The 27791-nt window shown below is 46.6% G+C and overlaps 1 protein-coding gene across 12 annotated transcripts in view; it reads right to left on the bottom strand.

The window, feature by feature from the left end:
- Positions 1-576: 576 nt before the first annotated feature.
- Positions 577-27791, bottom strand: part of KIAA1328 — a 237467-nt gene continuing 210252 nt past the window's right edge. For all 12 annotated transcript variants that reach the window (XM_083466011.1, XM_083466016.1, XM_083466021.1 and 9 more), the window contains one exon: positions 577-4232. In XM_083466011.1, the coding sequence (XP_083322137.1) occupies positions 4022-4232 (211 nt within the window). In that variant the 3' untranslated portion in view covers positions 577-4021. The remainder of the gene's footprint in view (positions 4233-27791) is intronic.

The raw sequence follows: 27791 nt of genomic DNA on the forward strand, positions 1-27791 counted from the left end.
GGTATCTCTGTCCCACAAGGGTCTCCTGATGGCTCAATCCTTGGAAGAATTCCTAGAATCGTAGCTATCGCCAAGTAATGATGAGGGTGCATTTGTGAACCGGCCCTAATTCACAACATTGCCTCCGGCGTTTTCTTGTCCTGTCACTTGGGAAAGCCAGCTGCTTTGCAATCCCATTTAGGCAGCTTCCCCCATCCGCTTACACCCTCCTGCTCTTTCGCTTTGAAGGACCCTTAACTTTATCAGGCTATCATCTGCTGCCTGGGCAGATCTAACACACAAAACTGAGATGGGCTTTGAATGCTTGCATCTCAAGAAAAGCAACTTTTGCCTCCGGCGTTTCCAACGTTGCTCGGCCCAGCGCATTGTTTGGTGTGTTTGTCAGTTGGGGGCCCAACAAAGAAGATGAAACATTTTCTTTCTTTTTTGAAAAAACCAGTCCAGAGTACCTGCCAACTTCCCTCTGCCTGGACGTGTGTGCTTCGACACAAAGGGAGGGGGAGAAACATCCAGAAATTTCACACGACATGCCAACTCACAAAAGGAGGCGAGAAATAAAGAAACGAGACAGATAAGAAAGGGGGAAATCCACCTTGATAATTTATTAAATTAAAACATTGCATGTGTTTACTTTTAAAGATCCAATCAAGTTTCAGGTAGTACTTACCAAACATAACCCAAGAAGTATTTTGGAGGGTGGGTGGGGAGGGGTGATTGTTTTTACAGATCCATTTCTTACAAAGTGCACATGTGTGTTGGAGGGAGACAAAGACGACAATGACAACAACAACAACAACAGGCCATTGTGGCAGAAGCAAGACTCAATACATGAAGAGCTAGACAGCGCAAGAACAGCTGCTCCAGAACCATTCTGATTCCACCCAGCAAGGTTTACGTGGAGTAAATCTTGGACAGAGTCCTCCCCCTTGCACTTTGCTGTCTCTGCTTGGTGCTTTCAGCTACTGGAACTAAACTGCACATGGACAGCACATAGCTGTCAACGTTTCCCTTTTTTTAAGGGAAATTCCCTTATTCTGAATAGAATTCCTCACAAGAAAAGGGAAAAGTTGACAGCTATGCAGCACTATGAGACTTCCTGGGCTAGTTCAAGTTTTGATTCTCTTCTATTGCTTGAGCAGACAGAAAAAAACAGTTTCCACCCACAACCACTGATTTTGGTCTTTGACAGCCACTGATTTTCCCCCACCCGGTTTTCCTCTGAAGCTGTAAATATTTTTTTTTAATAACTTCGGCTTTATAAAGCCTTGTGACAAAATGCCTTTGGCTTCCAGAAAGGACTGCAAGTTGAGCAGAGGATGTACATATGAAGCAGTCGGCGTAGTGAACGTGCAGACACTACGGCAACTGAATGGGGCATTTTCCTTATTGCGCTGTCAATGTGCAGAGTCTCCAAATTATGCTGGGAAATGTGCAGACAAAACATCTCACCTTGCCCAGCCTTCATGCATTTTCCCTTGCTTAGCCACATTCACCAACTGACATCTTGGTGGGTACCCTCACTTATGCAGGCTATGCAGATTGATTGGACAAAGTTCCCGGTTGATGCTGCTCCCATGTCCACAAAGCCAAGCATTGATGCAGTGCCTCCACTGAATCCCACAAGCTGCCATCTGTACACTAAAACGGCAGCCACTCTAACTGACTGCATGAACTTCTGAACAATTGAATTTGGAGCGCTTGGCCCAACTGTGCAAACAACCCTCTTGGACTCTCCTATTCCTTTTTTTAAAATATTTTTTTTAAAGTGCCTCAGAGACAGGTTTTTTTTTTCCTATGGATGAATTTTAGCCATTATGGATAAGAGTTTGAAGCTGAACCCTTGACAATGGTCCTTTCAAAAGGCATTGATGGCCAAGGTACAATTTGACACAAAAATCAACAGCATTAATCCGACCTGTTTATCAAGAGCTTTATCGAAAATCCTAGATTCAATATTAAAAGAGGTTAAATATTGGCACTGGCTAAGAACTGGAGACAAAAAAATCACTCTGACAGAGGGAGCTCTGGAATGTAAATCTGAAGGCACCGCTTAAGGTTGCTAGTGGTATCTTAAAAGGGCAAGCAGAGGGGCGACCAGGCAAACAAGAGAAGGCTAAAAATTAAAAGGGAAAACTATTGGATTCATTCCTGAAGAGGGACTGTCTAAAAAGGAGGGGGGGGGGAGAGAGAGCTTAGGAAGAAATCCTGTTATTTTATGTTGCATTCGTTCTCCTGCTTTTGGGTAGCTCCTATGTTAATATGAATCGCTGTGCTCAGATGACAGAAATATAATAAAAAGGTCATGATCTGAGCTGCAGGGCAGCGATATGCAGCCCTAAAGACCATCTTGCCTAGTGAAACTAGAGGCCATGATGATGGGGCAGAAACAGCAGCAAAAAGTCCATAAGGTGCCCTGTTCCTGAACGCTAAGGGCCAGCATTCAAGGAATCAAACGATCCACGCATTACTACAACACTGGAGGAAGCCCTAAATCTGCAGCATTTTTAAAGAGTTCAGTGTTTCCTACTTGGACCTGTTCATTTCTTCCTATAGTGTATACCTGATCCTTGGGTCAGTGGAAGAACTTCAGGCTTCCTTCAACTTTGCTAAAAGCAGCACACCAAAAAACCTAGAAGCTGTGCTAATCCCCATGGGGAATGTCACCTTGTGATCTGATATGGGGTGCTGAGACGTCCCTCCGCTTGCAGAATTAAGGCAATGGATAAGGGACCCTCCTGCGAACTTGGGGGGAAAATAGCAGCTTCCCAGCCCACCTCGAGGACATAAGCAGAGAGGAAGGCAAAGGCGGGGGGAAGAAGGGAAAGAAGGAGCATGTCAGAACTGATGTCCGCCCTGCCTAAAGCTGTCCGTCTCCCTTTGCAGCACACGCAAAAAGGAGGTGCACGTTTCCCTCTTGCTCCACCTTTGAGCTGCAGAAAGGGGAGTTTCAGAGTCGTGGCTTCTGTTCTGCTAAAATACGAATGCCGCATGTGATTGTTGATTCCTGCAATCCGCAGCCGTTTCAACTAATCCCGCACATTTCTTTAATAACTGAACGTGCAGCTTTTCCGGGGGGGGGGGGGGTTAGCATATTTTAAAAACAAAATGCAGTAAGATATGGCACAAATTATTAGAGCCAGAATGTGGCAAATGGGATGAATTACTCTGTCTTTATTTACAACACCCAGGAATGGGTAGGGAGTTAAAAATAGAAAAAAACCGGGGGGTGGGGACCAACTCCATGAGCTGGTCTCACCCTGTAGCACTTTTCAGCATGGAGGAGTGGGGGAAAAAATAGCAGGTTAGGCTGTCAAAATGCCTGATTTTGTTCACACAACTTAACTGTAAGGGGCATGCTCTCTCAGTAGATATTCTATGTCCAATACACCCTTAAAGAAAAACGGAGAGAGAGGCTTATTTCGTAAGAGATTCATTAACTGAGAAATGTCCATTAGTGTTAAGAGAAGGCTGCCGGTTACCCATCTTCAACCCCCACCCCCGTTAAATGGCACAACACAGAATCTGACAGACGGTGCTGGAAATTCATTAGCTAAATATATAGGTAGCAACCTCAATTTTAACAGGCTACTTGGAAAAAATGATAAAAGTTGGAATGTGCTTTTGTGTATGAGCAAGCAATGAAGCTCTGGGAAACTGGTTTTCACAGCTAAAAAAATAAATCAATAATGAAATACTAATCCCTTCCACAATGGCATGAATTTCTTTTCCTTTAAAAATTATTACCTTGTAACCGTGCAGAGAAAGAGCCCAGAAATGTCCTGCTTACACTTCGGTCAGTCTGCTTGAAAGGATGCTTTTTAGACATGATTCGGAAATTGGGACAGGGGAACTATCGTGTTAAGTTTTTTTCTAAGGGGTGGGGGGAGTTAAGGAGACAATCATTCGTCAATCAAATAATTTAAAAGCAATATCCCGATGTGTAAACATGCCCATGTTAGAAAGGGAAGACAGGTCCTTGGGTCCACCCGGAAGGAAGGAAAGGCTAAAACCGCTGGGCCCCTCAAATGAAAAAGATCTCCTCCAGAATGCGGCTCTCCTCTAGCTCAGCCATGGTCCCATTCATGGCACAAGTTGGGCTCTGGTTCCATCCAGGCTTCCTCCACCTCCTGCTTTGAGGCACAAACCCTTGGCTCTGGTTGCGGCTTTCGCTGTAGTGATGCTGAAGCCCTGGGCTCATTGCTTCCACCAGGTCAAAGAGAGAGGACTCGTACCTGGAAGGAGAGAGGACAAGAGAGACTCTATTAAACACACAATGTTCTAGCGGTCTTAGTAGACCAGATGTTTAACGTGAGTCAAAAGTGTGATACAGGGGCAAGAAACAGCTAATGCAATTCCAGGCTGCATCAACAGAAGTCTAGTGTCCAGATCAAGGGAAGTAATAGTCCCACTCCATTCGGCCTTGGTCAGACCACACCTAGAATACAGTTCTGGATGCCACAATAAAGGAAGGATACTGACAAGCTGTAATGTGTGCAGAGGAGGGTGACCAAGAGGATCAAGGGTCTGGAAACCAAGGAATGGCTGAGGGAGCTGGGGATGCTTAGCATGGAGAACAGAAGACTGAGATGAGAGCCATCTTCAAATATCTAAAAGGCTGTCAGGTGGAAGATGCAGAAAGCTTGTTTTCTCCTTCTCTATAGACTAGGGCCTGAACTAATGGATTCAAGTCACAAGAAAGGAGATTCCCACTAAGCATTAGGAAGGACTTTCTGATGATAAAACATGTCTGATAGTGGAATGGACTCCCTTGGAAGGTGGTGGAATCTCCCTCCTTGGAGGTTTTTAAACAGAGCTTGCGTGGCCAGGGATTTTTTTGCTGCGATTCCTGCACTACATGGAGTTGCAAGAGATGATCCTTGGGATCTCGTTCGCCTCTACAATGATTCTATGATTCTAAGAACAAGCACAGAGGTGGATAGAAGTTTGTCAGTGGTCTCAGATATCGCTGCCCAATGGAAAGCTGTTACCCCGACGCGTAACACTTTCAGGCTGCAGAGAAGTGCAAAGATCCACTGAAACTGGCAACAGAAATGGGCAGTAGAAGGCTAGGGAGAGGCATAGCAATGGCTCTGAACACGCTTGCATCTCTTAAGGATTCACCTTTGCATGCAAAACCCCAGAAATGACTTCTTCTCCAGCCTTTGCCCACCTGCTGCAACTTCCACCAGTGGCAGCCACAGAATATGGCAAAGGCTGCATCATCTCCTCATGCAATTCCGTCAAGCAATTGCTTTCAAACCGAGGATTAGTTTGCGGGGGAAGAGAGAAGAGAAAAAGTCACGCGCGGGCCAAGCTAACACGCCATGCCTGTGTTTCAGCTGCAAGCCAACTTGGAGTTAATTTCTGCTGTAAGTTTATCTAAGTTTTACAGCATTTCAGCTATCGGGAAAATTAAATGATTTGGCAGATTACAAGAGCAGCAAATGCAGCAAAGATTATTTAAAAGACCAGGCATTGGAAATCAGTCTATTTGACATCAGGGCTCTATATGCAAGAAAGCAAACTCGCTCCGCTCAAACGACCTTATCTGATGGAGAGACCTCTCCTTTCGGCTATTTAGTGGTTAATCCCCCGATAATACAGTTTGTCCTGGCCTGTTGAGGTGCCATCAGACAGCATCTGGCTGCAGGCGATGGAGCTCACCCAGCCAATTTCCTCCCTGCTTATTTCTAAGGAAATATTTTTAAAGGGAAACTGCCAACATGCTCTGGCTCCAAAATGGATCTCCCTCAGAATGAAACTTGACCATGTATTGAATACAGCAGCTGCTACCGCTGTGGTTTTGAAAGGGACCAAGTTGTGAATTTTCTAGCACAAGTCTCTGATTTAGAACAGGATACCTGCAGAGACATCACCTTGCCAACAAAGGTCCGTATAGTTTAAGCTATGGTTTTCCCAGTAGTGATGTATGGAAGTGAGAGATGGACATTAAAGAAGGCTGATCACCGAAGAATTGATGCTTTTGAATTCTGGTGCTGGAGGAGACTCTTGAGAGTCCCATGGACTGCAAGAAGATCAAACCGATCCATTCTGAAGGAAATCAGCCCTGAGTGCTCACTGGAAGGACAGATCGTGAAGCTGAGGCTCCAAGACTTTGGCCACCTCATGAGAAGAGAAGACTCCCTGGAAAAGACCCTGATGCTGGGAAAGATGGAGGGCACAAGGAGAAGGGGATGACAGAGGATGAGATGGTGGGACAGTGTTCTCGAAACTACCAGCATGAGTTTGACCAAACTGCGGGAGGCAGTGGAAGACAGGAGTGCCTGGCGTGCTCTGGTCCAGGGGGTCACGGAGAGTCGGACACGACTAAACGACTAAACAACAACAACACCTGCTCCTAAAATCCTGGATGGTGGCACTTTATGAAGAAAAAAAGCTTGCTCCATCAACTATGTGACACCCCTTCAGATTTCTGAAGATGGCTCTCATATCACTTCTCAGGAGGGGGCAGTTAAGTTGCCACCCAGCATGGCACAGTAGCTCATACAGTTGCACGAGCTTCCTCACTGCCAAAATCCACGTTCCCCCTTTGGTGTCCACAATACTTTTTCATTGTGTGAAATGACTCCCACCTTGCACTTTCTCTCCCTTGCACACATGCATTAAACATTCCCCCAGCTCCTTGGGAGTCATTTACTCAGAAGCAGATTCCTTATGGCAACGGCCTTGCATCAAAGTTAGACAAATCATAGAATTGTAGAGTTGGAAGAGGCCCTAGCAGTCATTTTGTCCAACCCTCTGCAATGCAGGAATATGCAGCTTATCCCATGCAAGCATGTCCAAAGTCTGTTTTGGGGGCCTAATCCAGCCCACCGGTCGGTTTAATCCAGCCCCTGTGGCAGTTTATTTCCTGAGGTAAAATCCTAAAAAACACCCTCAACAACTTCAATCCTAAAAAAAGGTCAACAACTTTGGTCAGCCCCCACGGCCCTTCACTTCATCAAATCTGGCCCTCTTTCAAAAAAGTTGGACACCACTGGGGATTGAACCTGCAACCTTTGTGTTAACAGCACCACGCTCTAACCAGCAGAGCTATATCTCCTCCCATGGAACTGCTGCTCCACTGGGAAGATGGTGTTGGTCCATAGAGCAAGTTCTACCCAGCTGGCCATGCCCCCATGTGTGTGAGCCAATTAGATCCTTCCCCCTGCCCTCTTTTGGAAACTGCATTGGCTGGGAGAAATTTTGAAGGACACCAGCCTCTCGTACTAAGTTCTGCTCCATGTGCAGCAGGCTGGCTGAGGAGATGATGGGAGAGGAAGAGCAGAAGAGGTTTTTAAATACTGGTATGTGTGTAGGGGATGGGTGGGAAGGCTTCACAGAAACGCTTCAAGCATTTTTCGACAGCTAACCAGTGGAAAACTGCACAAACTTACTATTATGAAAGTGCAACCAGACACATCGTTTGTACATTTATCTGAAACAGCTTCAACTCACAATGAATATATTGATATTTGGGGAATATGACGCTGTATTTTGGATGCATTTCCGTCACTAAGTGTCAGCATAATGTGATGCTTCATGAACACAGTACAATAGTTTTTTATATTTAAAAAAAAACCCCCAACCCCTATATTTAGCTGCATTATATTTTCGTCTTGCACCACCTGGCTTAAATAATAAAATGATTTTGCTCCAGTATGCAGAAAACGGCACAATTTCAAGCCAATCTGATATTTGGTGGAGTCAGTAAGAATTCTATCACTAGGCAAAAGTAATGAGATTTATTGGCGTCATAAATGCTCCGGCAGTAAGATATATGTATATTTCCTTAAACAAGCAGTGTCAGATATTATTTGATCATCATGTTCAGCGATATCTTTTCATTTACAGTCTCTGAAAATTTATTCTTCAACCATAAATGTCTAGAAAACACACAGCTCCGGTTCTTTGAAAAGGTGATGGCATTTCAACAAAACGTTCGCGCAATATGGCATCGGAGATTAGTAACTGTAGAGGTTTGCTTTTATTTAAGCGCATGTTCCCAATGAAATAAAAAGGTTTATGTCAGAAATTTGAGTGGAAACATAAAAATAAACCTCCAAGTGATTTATTAGTGGTACACGAATTGCCTTTGGATTCAAGCAGGCTTTCCGACTGATATAATGCTGCTTTGTACTTCTAACACACCTCCAGCTCCCAAGTACTTTACAAACATTAATTACAGATAATAAAACGCTTATGATAGTGTGTGCTGGTTTTACAGAGCAGGAAGCCAAGGCTTTGGTTGCTTAAATCACATGTTTCAGTCAACGGGGATGATTCAAAGCCACAGACGTCCCAGTGTGGAAAGTCTGGGAGAGGAAAGAACATGGCGTGCTCAAAATATGTTTTCTACCACTTCTACCAAATGAAAATCAGGGCAGGGCTGTGGAAAGAAGGCACCTATCTTGCCACCATCCTCTTTCTGAGATGTTTCATAACTGATGTCTTGCTTCATGAAGAAGAGTACAAGTTTCCCCAACATCAGGACCCAATTGTGACTTTGGAAAGAGAGATGGAATGATTAAAGAAGTGAGTTTATAAATAAAAAGACACATATGTGAGTACAGTTATCAGAGGCTGGTACACAGGCTATTTCATGGCCCATGAAGCCACCAATATCTCAATTGCCACTATGATTGTGTTGGAATTCTGGAAGCCAATATTCAAGTCTACTCTATGGAATTAACCCCTTCATGCATTAATGAGGCTCAAGCATGCTGCTTATATGAGGCTGGTCATCCCATCAGCGTGTTTCAACCTGCCTTCTTCACACCAGTGGCTGTGATTCAACCCTTGAGAGCTCTTGCGCTGTGTGTAAAGAAGAGGGGATCAGTGTTTAGCTGGGAAAGCAGTGAGTGGTGTCATCGATATTCAGAGCCAGCTCTTGCATTTAATAAGAAAACAGGTGTAAAAAAAAAAAGCCAACTGCACTAGTCACTCATTACTTGCTAAATTCTAGTTCCTCACTAAGGTGGTATTCTGCACCTGGCCTGTGCCATTTCACGATGCAGGCAGAGGATCGTGTGACTGAATGCTCTCTCTCTTACACACACATTTCTCCCTGCACAATGAAAATTAGCATCAAAGGGTCCCCTTTGTGACATGATAATTTTCTATGAGAAAGGATTAAAAGAAAATGTATGGGAACGCATACTGCTTTACCACCCTTCATCAGAACTGGGCCCCAGCCTCATAGATACTCACATTTTAACCTTGCTCCTCCTCCCAATTTTTTTAAATACATAAAATACATCAGCGGAAGTCTAGTGTCCAGATCAAGAGAAGTCATAGTACCACTCTATTCTGCCTTGGTCAGACCACACCTGGAGTCCTGTGTCCAGTTGTGGGCACCACAATAAAAGAAGGGTATTGGCAAGCTGGAATGTGTGCAGAGGAGGGCGACCAAGATGATCAAGGGTCTGGAAACCAAGCCTGATGAGGAACGGTTGAAGGAGCTGGGGATGCTTAGCGTGGAAAAGAGGAGACTGAGAGGAGATAAGATAACCCTCTTCAAATATCTCAAGGGCTGTCACAGGGGAGAGGGAGCATGTGAATCCTGACAAGACAGAAGTACTGTTTTTGGGGGACAGGGAGCGGATTGGTGTGGGGGATTCCCTGGTCTTGAATGGGGTAACTGTGCCCCTGAAGGACCAGGTGCGCAGCCTGGGAGTCATTTTGGACTCACAGCTGTCCGTGGAGGCGCAGGTTAACTCTCTGTGTCCAGGGCAGCTGTCTACCAGCTCCACCTGGTACGCAGGCTAAGACCCTACCTGCCCGTGAACTGTCTCGCCAGAGTGGTGCATGCTCTAGTTATCTCACGCTTGGACTACTGCAACGCGCTCTACGTGGGGCTACCTTTGAAGGTGACCCAGAAACTGCAATTAATCCAGAATGCGGCAGCTAGACTGGTGACTGGGAGTGGCCGCCGGGACCACATAACACTGGTTCTGAGAGATCTGCATTGGCTCCCAGTATGTTTCCGAGCACGATTCAAAGTGTTGGTGTTGACCTTTAAAGCCCTAAACGGCCTCGGTCCTGTATACCTGAAGGAGCGTCTCCCCCCCCCCCATCATTCAGCCTGGACACTGAGATCCAGCGCCGAGGGCCTTCTGGCGGTTCCCTCATTGCGAGAAGTGAGGCTACAGGGAACCAGACAGAGGGCCTTCCCGGTAGTGGCACCCGCCCTGTGGAACGCCTTCCCATCAGATGTCAAAGAGATAAATAATTACCTGACATTCAGAAGACATCTTAAGGCAGCCCTGTTCAGGGAAGTTTTTAATATGTAACGCTGTACTGTTTTTAACACTCAATTGGGAGCCGCCCAGAGTGGCTGGGGAAACTCAGCCAGATGGGCGGGATATACCGTATTTTTCGCTCTATAACACGCACCAGACCATAACACGCACGTAGTTTTTAGAGGAGGAAAACAAGAAAAAAAATATTCTAAACGAAATAGTGGATATATGATTTTTGTGGCTCATGCTTTGGCCGCAGACATGTGATCTGACAGTGAGTTTGGAGTAGCCCAATGCAAAAATCCTGAGGATCCATGTGGATCCATGCATTGTAACCACGGAGGAGGGAAGGAAGGGGAACCATGGATCCTCTGCTCACGACTGCAGCAGATCCCCCACGCCACCCGCAGGCATTTGCTCCATAACACGCACAGACATTTCCCCTTACTTTCTAGGAGGAAAAAAGTGAGTGTTATGGTGCAAAAAATACGGTAAATAATAAATTATGATGATGATGATGATGTGTGTTTTCTCCTGCTTTGAGGGTAGGACTCAAACCAATGGCTTCAAGTTACAAGAAAGGAGATTCCGACTAAACATTCGGAAAAACTTTCTGACAGTAAGAGCAGTTCGGCAGTGGAACAGACTCCCATGAGAGGTGGTGGACTCTGCTTCCTTGGAGGATTTTAAACTGAGGTTGGATGGCCATCTGTCATGGATGCTTTAGCTGGGATTCATGCATTGCAGGGAGTTGGACTAGATGAACCTTGGGGATTTTATGATTCTATTCTATGATAAAATACATGGACAATGACTTGTAAGACTCAACCATGTTTCCCTTCAATGTAAGGCCAGAAGTGAGCCCAGAGAGAGATTCAAAGACATCAGCTGCTGCACCACCACCAGGATCTAAAGAGCAGCAATCTCTACTTTCCCCTAAAAGTTCCAAAGGGAATTCTTCAATATGTAGAGGCGCCTGTGCAAAATATATGAGGAATCACCAGCTTTATGGTGTTGTATACATATTCTTAATATTTGGCAGTGGCAGAGAGAACACAAGAGATGGGGAAAAACAGGCAGTGGAAACAAGAGATGGATATAAAAGTGTTGGGAGAACCCAAATCCAAGTGCTTTCCTTCCCACAACCAAGATCAATCCTTACGACTCAGTTAAGCAGACAGTGCACTATCCCTCCCTTTAGCTTCCAGCATTAACACCCCTCGACACCTGAAGGCTGTTATTGCGCCTCTCCCAATCACTGTTTCACAGGCTAGACGTATTTTATCGCTCCCCATACATCAACACTTCCTAGCCTGGCGATATCTCCTCTGAGCGGCTGCCTATTTATCATCGCTCCCTTTGGGATTTCAGTGCCCAGAGATGAGGACCAAACTCCCCGCATGCCCTAGAACAGTCTCGGGAATGCACAACTCTGTTCTCTCTCTCTCTCTCTCTCTCTCTCTCTCTCTCTCTCTCTCTCCCACTTTTCTGAGGCCAAACAGAATCAGATTCTTTTGTCGTTGTACAGCATCACAAACTGATGACCAATTTTAATCTATGGCACCCCTGAAGCATAATACATCACAGCCCACTGTAAAACCTGACGTGCAGCTCTCACAGGCTTGCCGCCCGTGGGGTCACCGGCAATAAAACCGAGGCTTGTAACAATGCCATCGGAGACAACTGTCTTTCGCAGGCACCGGAGAGGGAAGAGCCAATTTTGATATTAGTGTTGCAGTCTTGTGAACCCGAAAAGGCAGCGTTTGGTGTGGTTACGGGGCAAATGCTTCAACGTGAGAGGCCTTGGCTGAAAAGAGGCTCAGCTCTGCTGGAGCGTTCGGACTAAGGCAGAGAAAGTGATCTGTGCAATAAAGGGATAGTGCAGAAGTTTGCAAAAGAATGAGTGTGCAACACATACTTGGCTGCTCAGTATTAATAAAGGCCATCACCTGCAGCAGCAGCAGCAGCTTCCAACACTTAAAGAAGTTAGCACAAAGTCAGATTAAAATGGAAGCACAGGTGATTGGCTCCATCGCTTTGCTGAGCTCAGTCTTGGATGCTGAAAGGCAGCCCATCCACACCAACACACACGGGTGGTACAACGAGGCAATGATTGGATGTGCCAATGAATGATCTCTTCCATAGTGCCAGGGAATGACCTGATAACAGGTCCCTCAATGAAGCTGTTTGATAAGAGGTTCAGGGCTGACAAAAAAGAGCAGTACTTCTCCAATTCTCTCCAACAAAGGGAGAAAGCGTGTGCACTCTCTTCAGCCGCTCACCAAAGTGGTACTTCGAAAGAAGAAGCCCAGATGCAAGTTGACAGAACTACATGAATCAAGACAACAAACTCTTGCTTTGTAAATCTTCCAGCACCGCAGCGATGTTTTCTTTCTGCTTATTAGCATGCACTTTGGAGAGCTCTGGGCACCTCTGGATGGGCATTCAATCCCGTTTACACGGCTGCATTACGGAAACATGCATTTGGCATCAATAATTCAGAAACACTTTGTTTGAAAGTTCAGATTTGGGGAAACACACATGAAGCGCAGGCTTTTAAAAACAGATTATGTATCCTAATAATAACCAAGTCACACTATTTTTAGCGTAATTTGAACAAAAGCATGTGATTAGGTAGATGAAGCTTACACACAGGGAGATATCTAAAACATGCTGAGGTTTAGAAGCCTCCATGATAGGTTAAACAACCTCAGGATAGGAGGGAAGGCATGGGATCTAGAAGACCTTCACACAATTACCTATCTCAGAAATCCCTGCCTAGCATATCCAGTAGATCCATATTTGATCCCAATGTATCCATCCATGCCTCATATTTCCAGGATCCTTCCATTTGTTTTAGGTGAAAAGGTTGCAGAAACTGGATGTGTCCTTATGTCCCAAATGCTCTCTCTCCTACTGTGCAGAGTGTTCTTCCAGGAAGACAATGATGTGAACTGGGTTTGCGTCTCTTTGTCTCTATATACTTTTGGCTCCTGAACGTACTAGGCTTCCTCTTGCCCTGGTTCAGTCTCAGCAACTCTTCTCCATGCAACTCCTCTCATTATACTTCCCCCAAATTCTTCCCTCTCCTGAGGCATCCTAGCCTTCACTGTCACCTGTTTCCTAGCCCATCCCAACAATCAATTTCCCCCACTACGCCGCAGGGCAGGATCCACACACAATCTATTGGCTTGAACACAGCCTAGAAGGCTACAAAACGCATGCCAAGCTAAGCTCCATGTGCACCTTCTCCATGGCAAAAGATCTAGAAAATAAAGAGAGCCAGCTGGATCAGATCAAAGACTTATCAAATCCAGTACAGTGGTGCCCCGCAAGACGAATGCCTTGCAAGACGGAAAACTCGCTAGACGAAAGAGTTTTCCATTTTGGAGGTGCTTCGCAAAACGAATTTCCTATGGGCTTGCTTCGCAAGACGACAATGTCTTGCGAGTTCCTGCTGGTTTTTTTCCCTCCCCCCTTTTTCTAAGCCGCTAAGCCGCTTATCAGCTGATCCGCTCAGCAGATAAGCCGCTAAAAGCCGCTAATAGTGCTAATCCTTCAATGGGCTTGCTTCGCAAGCTGAAAAAACCGCTAGACAAAGAGAATCACAGAACGGATTCTTTTCGTCTTGCGAGGCACCACTGTATATGGTTACCAGATTTTTTTCAATGAATCCAGGGACCCTTTTTTCTTTTTTTTTTGAAGCTGAGTAGCAACAGGGAGTCAGTAGTGGGGATGGTGAGGCAAAAGACCCTGGGCCCAAGCGCACATGCATATTGTATAAAGGTGCAAAGCCCTTTTTTTGCACCCTGTGAAACATAAATGCGCAGAGTTTTTTAAAAAACTGGGCAATGGCGTGCCGCCCACCCGTGACTCCCAAGCCTCCCCCAATCTGTCAATAGAAAGGGGGCAGGAGATCTGTACCGCTGGGTGTCCCTGGTTCCCTCTTGGCAGTGGCGGCGGCAGCGAGCAGCTCCTGAAGCCAGCCAGAGCCAACTGCGCTACCAGTTGCAAATCTGGGGACATTCCGGGGACAAAATTTGTCCGGGGACAGATTTTCAAATCCGGGGACTGTCCCCGGAAACCGTGGATTTCTGGTAACCCTGATCCAGTATCCAGTTTGCCAGGGCCCAACCAGATAACTCTAGCACCTACAGGCAGGCGTCTTTGGGTGTAAGGCACAAATTCAGTGCTTTTAAGAAGGCTTCAGCTATAAATGAAATATCAGGGATACTGGTGGTGGCCGGGATGGGGGTGGCGCAGTGTGATTCCCCCGCCATCCAGAACAACTGCAGTACAATTAACAGCGTAAGCTTTTTATCGAACACTCCCTCAACAGAGAGGAATGCAAGACAAGAACAGGATGTTGGGAGGGGGGTCCCATGTCACTGTCTTCATAAAGCCTATTATCAGCATTCCCGCTACCCCCCATTTTTTTTGGGGGGGTGTGTGGAATAGGAATACATTTGTCTCCGAGACCAGGGAGAAGAAATGGTGGAGGAAGATTGGAAGAAATTTAAAGACTATCTGCAGAAATACTGTAAAACTAATGAATGTTAAAATGATGTTGGACTGAAAAGAAGTGGTTTTGGTAATAAGGTTAATAAGAATAGGTAAATATAGATAGTTATACGGATGAAAATGTATAGTTATAATGGGTTAAGTTATAAAGTAAAGATAAATGAAAGAGGGTAAGGATTTGCTGAAAAAACTTGGAAAACGGGAATACAAAAGGGGAGGTGTGAGGAGGTCAAGGAAATAAGCAAATGAGCTCAAAGATGCTGAAAAATGGATTTATTCTTTTTTAAAATATCTTTTTTCTTCTTCCTTTTTCTATTTTTTTTCTTTTTTCTTCTTCTTTCTAGGTTGCCTTTTTGTCAAACTTACTAGCTTGTGTTTGTTAGTTTTTGCTTGTTTTTTCTTTATGTGTAATTTTTTGTATAATCTCAATAAATATTCTATTAAAAAATAAAAGGAATACACTTGTGGAATATGTATTAATTGCTTTGCACCAACATTTCACGTAGGCTCACCCCAAGCTGGAATGAGAAAGTCGCCAACTTCCCAATTGTAAACTTCTATGGTTCTGAAGTTGGTGAGTCAATGCTGCCTGGACGTACGTTTCCCCACCCAGCTGCCCCAAAGACCCATTTAATTAGCAAAGAGTGTTAGCTCCACATTTCTGACATACAGAGGCCTCCAAGAAAACATGACTCAAGCCAATCCAAAATGAATGTGACCCTTCCGTGCCCATAGGAAGAGAGAACAAAAGACTGCGAAGGCTGCAGGCCGTGAAATTAAAATGTTCACAGATACAATGAAGTAACAATACCATGTTACGGGGGGAAAGAAACGTCTTGGAGGTTTAAGTGCACAGTGAGAACGAGAGAAATAATTTATGGGATAAACAGAAGGAAAAATGGAAATTTCTCACTGCGGATTTCTCTTCCCAGGGGATCCTGGAGGGCAGTCGTGGAACTTCGCATCCAGGGCAGGATTCCGGAACAGAAAGCCATGTTTGGTCTGTGCTCTGTGGCACCTTTTCTCTGAACGCTGCCTCGGCACATGCCAAGGATTTGAACTCCTGCAGCTTGGAAAAGTGGGGATGCCCGCATGGTTGACCAACAGTTTTCCAGTGAGTGGAAACATCAATTGAATGCCACCAAGGTGGAAACACCCCTTAGAGGATAAACTGCAAGCCCCCCAGGAGGTGGAAACTTCCCTAGCACCATACAGTGTTTTTAAGCCAGTGTGATCATGAGATAGAAGAAACCTGCCTGGACGTGCCCCCTACCCGCTCGGAAACAAACAATGCCCCCAACTTCCAGAAACACAAAGTCCTATCAAGATAGAAATGGACATCTAAGGTGCACCAATGCTTTTTTCTGGGAAGATGAAGGATTTGGAGAAAATGGCAGAGGGACTACCTCTTGGGACTTATGGAACAGTGACGTGACTTTGGGGACAAATGAAGGATCCTGCAAGAGAATCGATATTTTGTAAACTGCTTAAAAGCTTGCTTTGGCATTAAGTGATATAGAAATTGAGCAATAAAATAATGATGATGATGTTGATGATGCTGGGAAGTTGCACCTGATGACCTTCTAGATAAAACGCTGCCTGCCATGATACAGTGTTTGTCAGCAAACCTTTTTAAATGATGGAATTTGTAGGAATCCAGAGCCTCTGGATTCCTACAAATTCCATCATTTAAAAAGGTTTGCTGACAAACACTGTATCATGCAGGCAGCATTTTATTTCCTCAAGTGAGAAGATCTCTGGGCTAATAAATTGCAGTGCCGCTCATAAGTTATGATGCCGCTGAAATGAGATTGACAGGCACACGCGCCGTCTGCAAAATGCATTTACTGTGTCCAACTGCAGGGGAATGGGATTAGAATGCAGCCCCCAACCCTTTGCCCAAAACAGCGGGAGAAGGGCAGGAAGCGAGTTCCAAACGCACACAAAGAGAGAACTCCTGGCAATGTGAGGTGTAGGCAGAACTCATCCTGCTGGAAAATCGCCCGAAAGAGAGTCAGTCTAACAGTGCAAAGGTCATTTCTGACAAGGCATGTTTTTCACACCCTATTGATCCAAGACAGCACATAAGGGGGAAGAAAACACACCGCTGAAATGTGCCCGCGTTCTGTCTGCTACACATTTAATAAAATCTGCAGGGCTCCGAGCTTATTACATTCTTCAAACTTTTACTCATTTCATCCCAGTGATTTCATTAAGTTAGATGGCGACATCTTTATTAAAAAAATAATCAAAATTGAAATGTTTCAATAAACCCAATTTTGGTTTTAAGTAGTAAAAGATGATTCAATGCAGACGAAGCAAAAATGAAAGTTAAAAAGTACAATAGCATTAGAGGGTTTGAAAACCTCTTCTTAAAAAAAAAAGGAGGAAGAAGACTTTTAAGAAAGCCCCAAAGGAAATAAGGGGCTTTTTGGAGGTTGGTGTTTCTATTCATTGACCCTGCAGAGAAAAAAGAACAAATTTCACACACACGCACACCTTAACAAGTTACTCTTGCTAACTATTCTAGGCATGCATGCATCAAAATCTTGCCAAGTTTATAAGACGGAAAGAAGCAAAGGAGCTGAGGAAAAGAAAACAGGTAATTCAGCATCAAGCAGAAACCGCAGAAGCAACAGCAGTGCCAGGAAAACGCATGATATTTGTGCAAATAATAAAATCTGTTCCAAATCCACCCAAATAACTAACTTTCCATCCCTTTCCTTTCAGTCTCGGGGGGCGTGGGGAATCAGCTTGTGTGGTGTTTTGTATTCAATTAGGAAGCACAAAAAATACATCAAGCCACCTTAGTTAATGAGAAGGGGTGAGGAGAGGAGAGGAAAAAGAACAACTATGGTACAGCAGATGTAACATGGTGTTGGAAACACCCAAATCCAGAGCAGGCATCATGCGGAGACTGCCAAAATGCAACACAAAACCACTGCCTCTTTCTATGTGTTATATGGGGAGGGAGAGAGCGAGAGTGAGAGCGAAAGAGACCCAGTTTGCACGTCAAGGTAAACCACAGTTAATGGCTTATTATGAATGCGTAGATAGATCTTGTTTGGTTCCTGCCCTAGCATGAGTGGGCGCAAAATATTTCGGAGAACCAGAACAGTAGCAACCATCATCAGTTCACACCCCCAAAGCCATAATTGACTTCTGACTTCTGCTCAATGATTGAAACTAAGACCTTCACGTTGAATCTGACTATGGACTAACTTGTCTCTACTCATAAGCTCTTATCTCTAATTCTGTAATGAATTATTGTGTTATACATATCTTCATGAGTTTGAGTTTGTAATCTCTGTTAGAATTTGTAATCTCTATTTGAGTTTGTAATCCTTGTCAGAATACATACTTTTGAATGGATCAGTTTTTGTTAAAATTGACTTTTGATTAGCAAGTAGGGACCACTCCCACTATTGAAACTTACATTGGCCTGAGTTCTTGGTGTGCTTTTTTCTTGGTACAGTGGTGCCTCACAAGACGAAAAGAATCCGTTCCGCAAGTCTCTTCGTCTTGCGGTTTTTTCGTTTTGCGAAGCAAGCCCATTAGCGGCTTAGCGCTATTAGCGGCTTAGCGGGCTTAGCGGATCAGCTGATAAGCGGTTTAGCGGCTTAGCGGATCAGCTGATAAGCAGCTTAGCGGCTTAGGATCAGCTGATAAGCGGCTTAGCGGCTTGGGAAAAAGGGGGGGGGACCCCGCAGGAACTCGCAAGACATTTTCGTCTTGCGAAGCAAGCCCATAGGAAATTCGTTTTGCGAAGCACCTCCAAAACGGAAAACCCTAGCGGGTTTTCCGTCTTGCGAGGCATTCGTCTTGCGGGGCACCACTGTATATTTAATAACAAGAACTCCAACTTATTTAAAGTCTAGACTGCCAGTAGCATGTGTGAAGCCTGCATTTCCTCCAAGGCAATAGAGACTTGGCCTATCCAAGCAGCATAAAGTCTGGCAGAAATGAGGTTGTGAAATGAAGTGTACTATTTAAGATAGCAGGTGGCGGGGCATACATTTTATGTTCCTCCACATTAAAACAAAGCTAACCTCTCTACGAACAGAAAGTCATCGCAGCAAAGGAGGCGACTGGACCTCTGCTAGGACAGCAGCAACCAAGGTGGTCCTCTCCAGCTGTTGGGTGAGGGTGCTCATCATCTCTGACCATTGGCCTGCTGGCTCAGGCTGAAGGGAGCTGGACTCCTGACAACATCTGGCAGACAGCACATTTGCTACCTCTATGCAAGGGCGGGGTGTTTTTGTGGGGAGGGGGTATACAAGGGAGAGCATTCAAAAATGGTGCACCCCACCTCTGTAGTCTGAAGTAGCATGGGCCATGCCATCCCATCCTAAATCTGCCACCTCATCCTGCAAAAGTAGGAGACAGACAAGGCGACTTATGAAACTGAGAGCTGGTGTCAGGGAACTGCCATCAGAGCATCAGGTGGTGGAGGGACTCAGGCAGGATGAAAGAGACTCAACTGCTGAAGCAGGGACCAGCAGGGGGAGGAGTGGGTCTCTGAGGGAATGCGAGCAGGAGGGAGGGCTCAGGGAGGCTTCCAGCGAGAACAGTGGGGAGGTATCGGAGTCTCCCATAGGGAGACCCACACCTCGCAGGAAACTGTCACGCCGTGAGTCCAGGAGACGCGTTTCCGTTAAGGAACTTCTTTGCTGGAAACGCTTCCGCAGACAGCCACTGTCGGACTCTACTAGTGACTAGAGCAGACATGTCTGAGGAGCTCCGTCACACACGGAGGTTTGTGGGGTCGCACAAACTCTGAGGGAGCACGTTTTCACGCACAAGCAGCTAATCAAACCCTCACAGCAGTCCGACAGTCTTTGTACGCTGCCTGTGCAAGAGAAGGCATCATGAGCGAACCAACCGGAACCGGAGGAGCAGGGGCTGGAGCTGGTCCAAGCTTGGAAGATAGATACCGAGCGTTGGAGGTTCAACTGGCCCTGCAGACGGCGAGGTTGGAGGAGAGAAGGGCTCAGGATGCAGACAAGAAGGGGAGAGCCACGCAATTCCCCAGAAAGGTACCAGGATTGGTGCAGAAATTTGGGGGGGACCCCAAGGACTACCATGCTTTTAGGACAGAGATGCAATATGCCCTTAATGTGCAGTTCGATGAGTTCCCTGATGAGGAATCGCGAGTTGCTTTTGTAATTGGGCATCTTGAGAAAGGGGCTAGAGACTGGGTTCGACCCCTAATGGCAACGCACAATGACATACTAAAGGACACAATGAAGTTCTTTCGTGCAATGGATATCATGTTTTCCAGCGATATTGAGGAAGGGGTGGTGCGCAGACAGCTAATGGCTTGTAAGCAGGGAAGTCGATCTGTCCGTGAATATTGGACTGAGTTTACCATGCTGATTCACAGACTGAGTTGGGATTTATCGGCGGCACCCGTTCAAATGCTATTTGAAGAAGGTCTTTCTTCGGGGGTGAAAGACGAGCTGGCACGGAGCCCCAGGGCGGAGTCTATGGATCAGCTGACCAAATCTGCGCTGACCATAGGAGCGCGGCAGGAGGCAAGAGCCTTGGAGAGGCGGGAAGGGAGAGGGGAACGTTGGAAGGAGTTCCGCATTCCAGACATTCCTGAGCCAGCTTTCCCGCCGGCAGAGCCGATGGAAATCGGAACAGCGCGCGCGCGCGCATTTTCAAAAACCAGCGAGGGGGCTAAGAAGGAGGGAAAGGGCCCCCGGAAATGCTATCTCTGCCAACAGCCAGGCCACTTTGCCAGAGTCTGCCCCCAGAGGAAGGAATGGCAAGGGATGGTGGGAGCGGTTGAGGGGGGAGAAGAAGGGGGAGCGGAGCAGGTAAAAGCCAACGCCTGGTTGCCACAATTGGGGCACTGCAGCCAGGCCAAAGAGCAGTGAAAGTGCCCGTGCCAGAAGCTCCTCGACCTGCTCTAGTGATTGAAGTGTCGCTAGAGCTGCAGAATGGGCACCCCCTAAAAATAAAGGCGCTATTGGACTCAGGCAGCTCCTGCAATTTTATGAGCAAGGAGTTTGCTGCTGAACACCAGATACAGACCATCCCTTTAAGCAACCCCCTGCAGGTGACCACGATTGATGGCAGGGAGTTGTTGGGAGGAGGAGTCCGCTTGCAGACTGTCCCAATGATAATGAGGGTGGCAAGGCACACAGAACTGATAGCGTTTAATGTGGCCACCCTGGGAGGCGCTCCCATTATTTTGGGAATGAGCTGGCTAGCTCTACATGATCCGCTGGTTGGCTGGCATCAAAGAGTGGTGTCCTTTGGTTCAGCACATTGCCTAGAACACTGCAAAGGGGAGAAGGGTTCAGCAGGGGCCCAAGCCACCCTAGCAGGGACTGAAGTAATGGGGAAGGTGAAGGTACCACCACAGTATGCAGATCTCAGCGACGTGTTCAGCGAGAAGGAAGCTGACCAACTACCACCTCATAGACCCTTTGATTGTCAGATCAATTTACTCCCAGGAGCACAGCTTCCCGTGGGCAAGTTGTATGCCATGTCAGACAGGGAAATGCAGGAGTTGCGAGGGTTCATTGACAAGAACCTGAAGAGAGGCTTCATCAGAGAGTCCAAAGCAGCAGGGGGGAGCCCAGTGTTCTTTGTGGACAAAAAAAATGCGGACAAGCCGAGACTTGTATGTGATTTTAGGCGGCTGAATGCAGTGACTGAACCGGTGGCGTTCCCTATGCCCAGAATTGATGATATTTTGACCAGGGTGAGGAAGGGAAAGATTTTCACAAAGCTGGATCTAAGGGGGGCGTACAACCTGATACGCATAAGGAAAGGGGATGAATGGAAAACCACCATGTTTACCCCTTTGGGGGCGTTTGAATACCTCGTTATGCCATTTGGATTACAAGCAGGCTCCGCGTGTTTTCAATCTTTTATGAACCACGTGCTGGGCCCTTTGCTCTACAAGAATTGCGTTGCCTTTCTAGATGATGTGTTGGTGTATTCTGAGAATGAGGAGCAACATGTGAGAGACGTCAGAGAAGTGTTGAGCAGACTGCAAGCCAACAGGCTGTGGGTCAAACTGGAGAAGTGTCGGTTCCATACCAAGGAGGTGGAATTCCTGGGGTACCGCCTGTCAGACAAGGGATTGGCCATGGATCCCGGCAAGGTACAGGCAGTGCTGGAATGGAAAACACCCAAAACCAAGAAGGATGTGCAGAGGTTCCTAGGGTTTGGAAACTTTTATCGTAAGTTCATCCGCAACTTCGCCCATCTGACGGCGCCCATCACTGACTGTCTCAGCAGTAAAAAGAAGTTTGTATGGACGGCGGAGGCGGAGCGAGCGTTTGAGGAACTGAAAAGGGCCTTCGCCTCTGAAGAACAACTTCTGCATGTGGATTTACGAAAGAAGCTAAGGGTTGAAACAGACGCATCTGACAGAGCCATAGGGGCGGTGCTTCTTCTGCAGCCGGGGAAGGAGGAGTCAGAGTGGCGTCCGTGTGCCTTCTTCTCGCGGAAGCTGAACAAATCCGAGAGGAACTACACGGTGTACGACCGAGAACTGCTTGCTATTCATGAGGCGTTCCGGAGATGGAGGCATCTGCTAGTTGGTGCACAACATAAAGTGCAAGTGTGCACGGACCATAAAAATCTAGAGTACTGGAGAACGGCGCGAGTGCTCAACCAAAGGCAGTTGAGATGGGCCCAAGAGTTCTCCAAATTTAACCTTGAGATTTGTTATGTGCCAGGCCCAGAGAATGTTAGGGCGGACGCTCTCTCACGCAAACCTGAATATTTGGAGGGGGAGGGAGCACCCGAAGAAACCCATATCATTCCAGAGGACCGCTGGGTGTGTGGGGCGACTTTGGTGGGGCAAAGGGAATTGGTAGAGGGTACGGTGCAGGATGCATACGCCCAGGGGAAACTCAGGGATCTCAGAGGGGAGGAAGACAAATCCGGTGGTTTTGAGGAGAGAAACGGGGCATTGTATTATAAGGGAGCGTTATATATACCTGAAGGGGAATTGAGGGAGAAGGTACTCAAGCAGCTGCACGATAGCCCCACAGCAGGGCATTTTGGGCAACACAAGACCATGTGGCTGGTTACCAGGGAATTTTGGTGGCCCAAGGTCAGGGAAGATGTGCGGGAGTATGTGAGAGGGTGTGAACAATGCCAAAGAGCCAAGGGGGAGAGGCGGGCGCCGGCTGGTTTATTAGAACCACTGCCCACACCTGAAAGACCGTGGGAAGCAGTGGCAATAGATTTCATGACTGATCTGCCAAGGTCTAGAGGGAAAACAGCCATCATGGTTGTAGTAGACCTGTTAACTAAAATGGCCCACTTTATAGCCTGCTCACATGCGGTCACAGCAGAAGAAACAGCCAAATTGTTTGTAGAGAATGTGTTTCGGTTGCATGGCGCCCCCTTGAGGGTGGTTTCAGACCGAGGGAAACAATTTACTTCCAGGTTCTGGAGGAAGCTCATGAGCTTACTGCATGTAGAGGTTAATTTTTCAACGGCCCGTCATCCAGAAACCAACGGGCAGGCGGAAAGAGCAAATGGGGTTCTCCAACAATATTTGAGGTGTTATGTTAATGACAGAGAGAATGATTGGGTGGAGAAGCTGGCGTTGGCAGAATTTGCCTACAACAATGCAGAGAACGTGTCCACGGGGATGAGCCCCTTTTTGGCTAATCACGGGTGCCATCCCAGAGCCTTCCCAGGGGGGGAGGGGGAGAACTGGAGCGTTCCAGCTGCAGAACAGTTCGTGGAAGAAATGGAAGCGATCCATCGCCAGCTCCAACTCAATTTAAACAGGGCTAAGGAGGAATATAAGAGGCAGGCAGACAAAAACAGAAGGGAAGGTGAAAGCATCAGGGTGGGGGACCAGGTGTGGCTGTCAACCCAAGGGTTGCCATTCAAAGGAGGTTGTAAGAAATTAAGACCCAAAAGGCTGGGTCCGTTTGAAGTCATACAGCAGGTCAATCCAGTGGCTTTCAGGCTCCGGTTACCGAACCACATGAAGCTGCACCCAGTTTTTCACAGGTCGTTGCTGTCACCGTATAGAGGAGACAGTGAGGGGAGGGTCACTAGGGGACCAGCAATGGAGGAGAAGGAACACAGCTACCATGTAGCGGAGATCCTCGATTCCAGGTGGAAGGGAGATCAAGTAGAGTATTTGGTAATGTGGGAAGGGGAACCGGAGTCGGAAAACACCTGGGTTAGGGCAGAGGATGTCAATGACGAGGTTTTAATAGAGACTTTTCATCAGAGGTTCCCACGTAAACCTCAGCCTGTAGCGAGGTTCCGAAGGGAATACTTTGCCACCACCGACGAGGAAGAGGAGTTGGAGGGGTTCCCAGATTCTGAAGAGGAGGAGGATTCAGCTGGCCAGGACGACGATCGATGGAGAGAATTGTTCGAGACGTCAGAAGATGAGGAAGATTCGTTTCGGGGTTTTAGCCCTTCACCTCCCAGGGGGGAGGAATTGGGAGGGGGTGAGGGGGGCCCTGGAGGGGAGGTGGATGTCAGGGAACTGCCATCAGAGCATCAGGTGGTGGAGGGACTCAGGCAGGATGAAAGAGACTCAACTGCTGAAGCAGGGACCAGCAGGGGGAGGAGTGGGTCTCTGAGGGAATGCGAGCAGGAGGGAGGGCTCAGGGAGGCTTCCAGCGAGAACAGTGGGGAGGTATCGGAGTCTCCCATAGGGAGACCCACACCTCGCAGGAAACTGTCACGCCGTGAGTCCAGGAGACGCGTTTCCGTTAAGGAACTTCTTTGCTGGAAACGCTTCCGCAGACAGCCACTGTCGGACTCTACTAGTGACTAGAGCAGACATGTCTGAGGAGCTCCGTCACACACGGAGGTTTGTGGGGTCGCACAAACTCTGAGGGAGCACGTTTTCACGCACAAGCAGCTAATCAAACCCTCACAGCTGGTTTACATGTTTACATGCATAAAGGTAGATGTAAAGTGTGACTGATGAAACACATGGAATAAGACAGGTATACTTGACTACACTGGGGAGTCCAGACTGGCTGCAGTTTTCATTTGAGTGAACATGCACCCTTCGTAGCAATGGCCAACCAATGTTTGACACAACCTGAAATCGCATAGTCTGAGAAACGTACTCACTGAGTTAAAGTTTTGAGCAGGGTGTCGGATTTAGGGGGAAATGGCAGAGGCATCTTGTGGGGGAAATGGATGCATTCAGTAAAGAAAAACGATAATGTGATAAATGGTGTGGGTGGGTGTAGAATGATGCATCAAGACTGCAAAAGATAGGAAGGAATGAAAGCATAGGCAGTTTATTTTTCATATTTGGAACATATACAAGGCAACCCACACCATACCATTCAGTCTAAGGTTTAAAACGTTAACGTTGTTCTCTGGATTTCAGACATGCTGCTAGAGGTAAAGGTAAAGGTAAAGGGACCCCTGACCATTAGGTCCAGTCGTGACTCTGGGGTTGCAGCGCTCATCTCGCTTTACTGGCCGAGGGAGCCAGCGTACAGCTTCCGGGTCATGTGGTCAGCATGACTAAGCCGCTTCTGGTGAACCAGTGCAGCACACGGAAACACCGTTTACCTTGCCGCTGGAGCGGTACCTATTTATCTACTTGCACTGGCATGCTTTCGAACTGCTAGGTTGGCAGGAGCAGAGACCGAGCAACGGAAGCTCACCCCATCGCGGGGATTCGAACCACCAACCTTCTGATCAGCAAGCCCTAGGCTCTGTGGTTGAGATCACAGTGCCACCCGCATCCCTCGCTGCTAGAGGTAGGTGAGCATTAAACTGTATTGTCTCAAGAACTCAACTAGATCAAGGGCTTCTCCTGTTGAAACACTTTCCAAATATAAAATGAATGACCAGAATGGGAGAACTATACTTAAAGTGGATGCTTGGATGCTTGGCATCAGTGCAAGGAAAGCAACGCATGGATTTTGCAGGGCGCTGCAGATGTGCATTTTGCAACAACTGATTTGTTCATATAACAGCTTAATAATAATATTTTATCCAGGTAAGCGCAGTTTCTGCCCCTCTACAATCCTCCAACATGGCTGTTTCATGCACCTTTTATCTTCAGACCTGGAAGTGGAGACAAGGCCCATTTTAGGCCCTTATCCGGGCTCAGTGTAAGAACATGCAAAGTGATATAAGAGCAACTTTGGGCATGGAAAGAGATATGTGGGCACAACGGAGGGAAAGGGATCGATGTGATTCATAATCTGCTTTAAGAGTCACTGAAGGGGAGTCCCAGAAAACTAAAAAGCCTGCGACAATTAGGGTGTACATGCCGAATCGTTTTCCAATGCTGTGTCAAATCATTACAACAAATGCAAAAGGGGAACTCTGCCATTTTATTTTATTTTCAAAACATTTTTTTGGCACTGTAGCACTGCTGAAGCCAACAGGAACATGCACAGGGGGAGACAATCATGTAAGATGCTTGTTTCGGACTTGCTCCATTTCTGAGGGGTTAACAAACCACCAGAGTTATCAAGAAAAGGAATGAAAACGGCCAGTGAACTTAGCCCTAGAGCTCCTTGCTTCTCTTCACTAAGAAACACCCTTCCCTGCTCCTTCCAGCTTGTCCACCAACTTTTTTTCTGTCCATTAATGTTTCTGGGACCATTCCGCTCCCTGACTCTATCCACTGCTCTATAACTCATTCAACGTGCCTTGGTGACAAGAATCCTGGATCCTTCCCCAAGCCCTGTAATAAAATATGAGAAGTTCTGCATTTGGTGTGTGTTTTTTTAAACCCACCACAGGATTAGATACAATTTGGACCTGGGGAAAGTGGCGTGGGAGAATCTCTGAGCCCAACATCGAACAATGCAGCTCTTCCAAAGAAGCAGCCCTAAAAAGAGTTAAGCCAGCTCTCTAATGTGATTTGCACTTTATTTTCCCCGGCTTATTCTTAGTTTCAAAACCGTAATCAACTTATTGTCACACCACTGAGTGACGGAAACCTTGCCAAACTACTTCAAAAATTGACAAGGTTTCAGTTGCACTCAACAATCCCAGAAGACACATCCACTCATTTTAATATAAAATCCTATCAGAGTCGCATAGCTGAATAGCGGAGAAAAAAAATGAAAAAAAAAGTTTAAAGGACAAGTAGCTGAAAGAGAGCTCTCCCCTCCCAACTCTCCTTCCAACCACACACCAGCAAAGTTTGGAAAAAGAGATGATCAAAAAGACTCAACGATCCAATGCTAGATTAATGCAAATATCTGCCTGCAAGCAAGTGTACTATTTGATTAAACTGGCATACATCAAGTACAATTAGAAAGGTTATTTATAACTAAGAAATACATAATTCTGTATTTTAATGAGGGTGACAATTACAGCCGACAGTTGCTAATTAACATTAATCCATTTGCACTGGGAGTCAGGGCGTTCCTGGCAGGATTTCACGTTCTCGGCAATGGACACAATCCGTTGCGCCAAGCTGGTAATGGTGGGTGGCCCCTGAGATGAGCCAGATGCCATCTTAAACACAAAAGGCACCTCGCTGCACTGAGCCCGATCCATTCCAAAGCCTTCATTGCCCACATGGAACATCATGGCTTCTTCTTGCTGTTGCCTTATAAATGGAGGCTGGATTTTCATGCTGGCCGCTCTCTGTAGACTTGTGGTGTTTCAGGTCACATTACAAGGAGAGGAGAGCTAATTTTATTTCCTAAGCCAGCCATGGGTTTATGAACAGTTCTGAATGGTCCAAAGGAGGTTTGCAGCACTGCTTCCTTATCTCATTGAAGGAGACCAGGAAATCTCTTGCTGGGAGTGCTCATACCGTAGCGCTTTGTGATTTTCGAAGGGAGCCTTTTCAGAAAAGCTCAAGCTTAGAAAATGCTGTGTGCACACCTTGAACCCATGCCCCAGCAACATTCCAACACTGCATGTGACCTCCCCACCATCACTCCAGTCCACTCTTGGTTTATTTGACCCCGATTCGAAGGATTAAATGGGGCGAGGTTCAAATACCAGTCTCTTTTACATGTGGAAGTTAATGGTGATGGAAGCCTGTGAATGCTGTCTAAAGCAGCAGTTCTCAACCTGTGGGTCCCC

This window comes from Podarcis liolepis (genome assembly GCF_965112155.1).
Source record: "Podarcis liolepis genome assembly, chromosome: 11".
Taxonomy (NCBI): domain Eukaryota; kingdom Metazoa; phylum Chordata; class Lepidosauria; order Squamata; family Lacertidae; genus Podarcis; species Podarcis liolepis.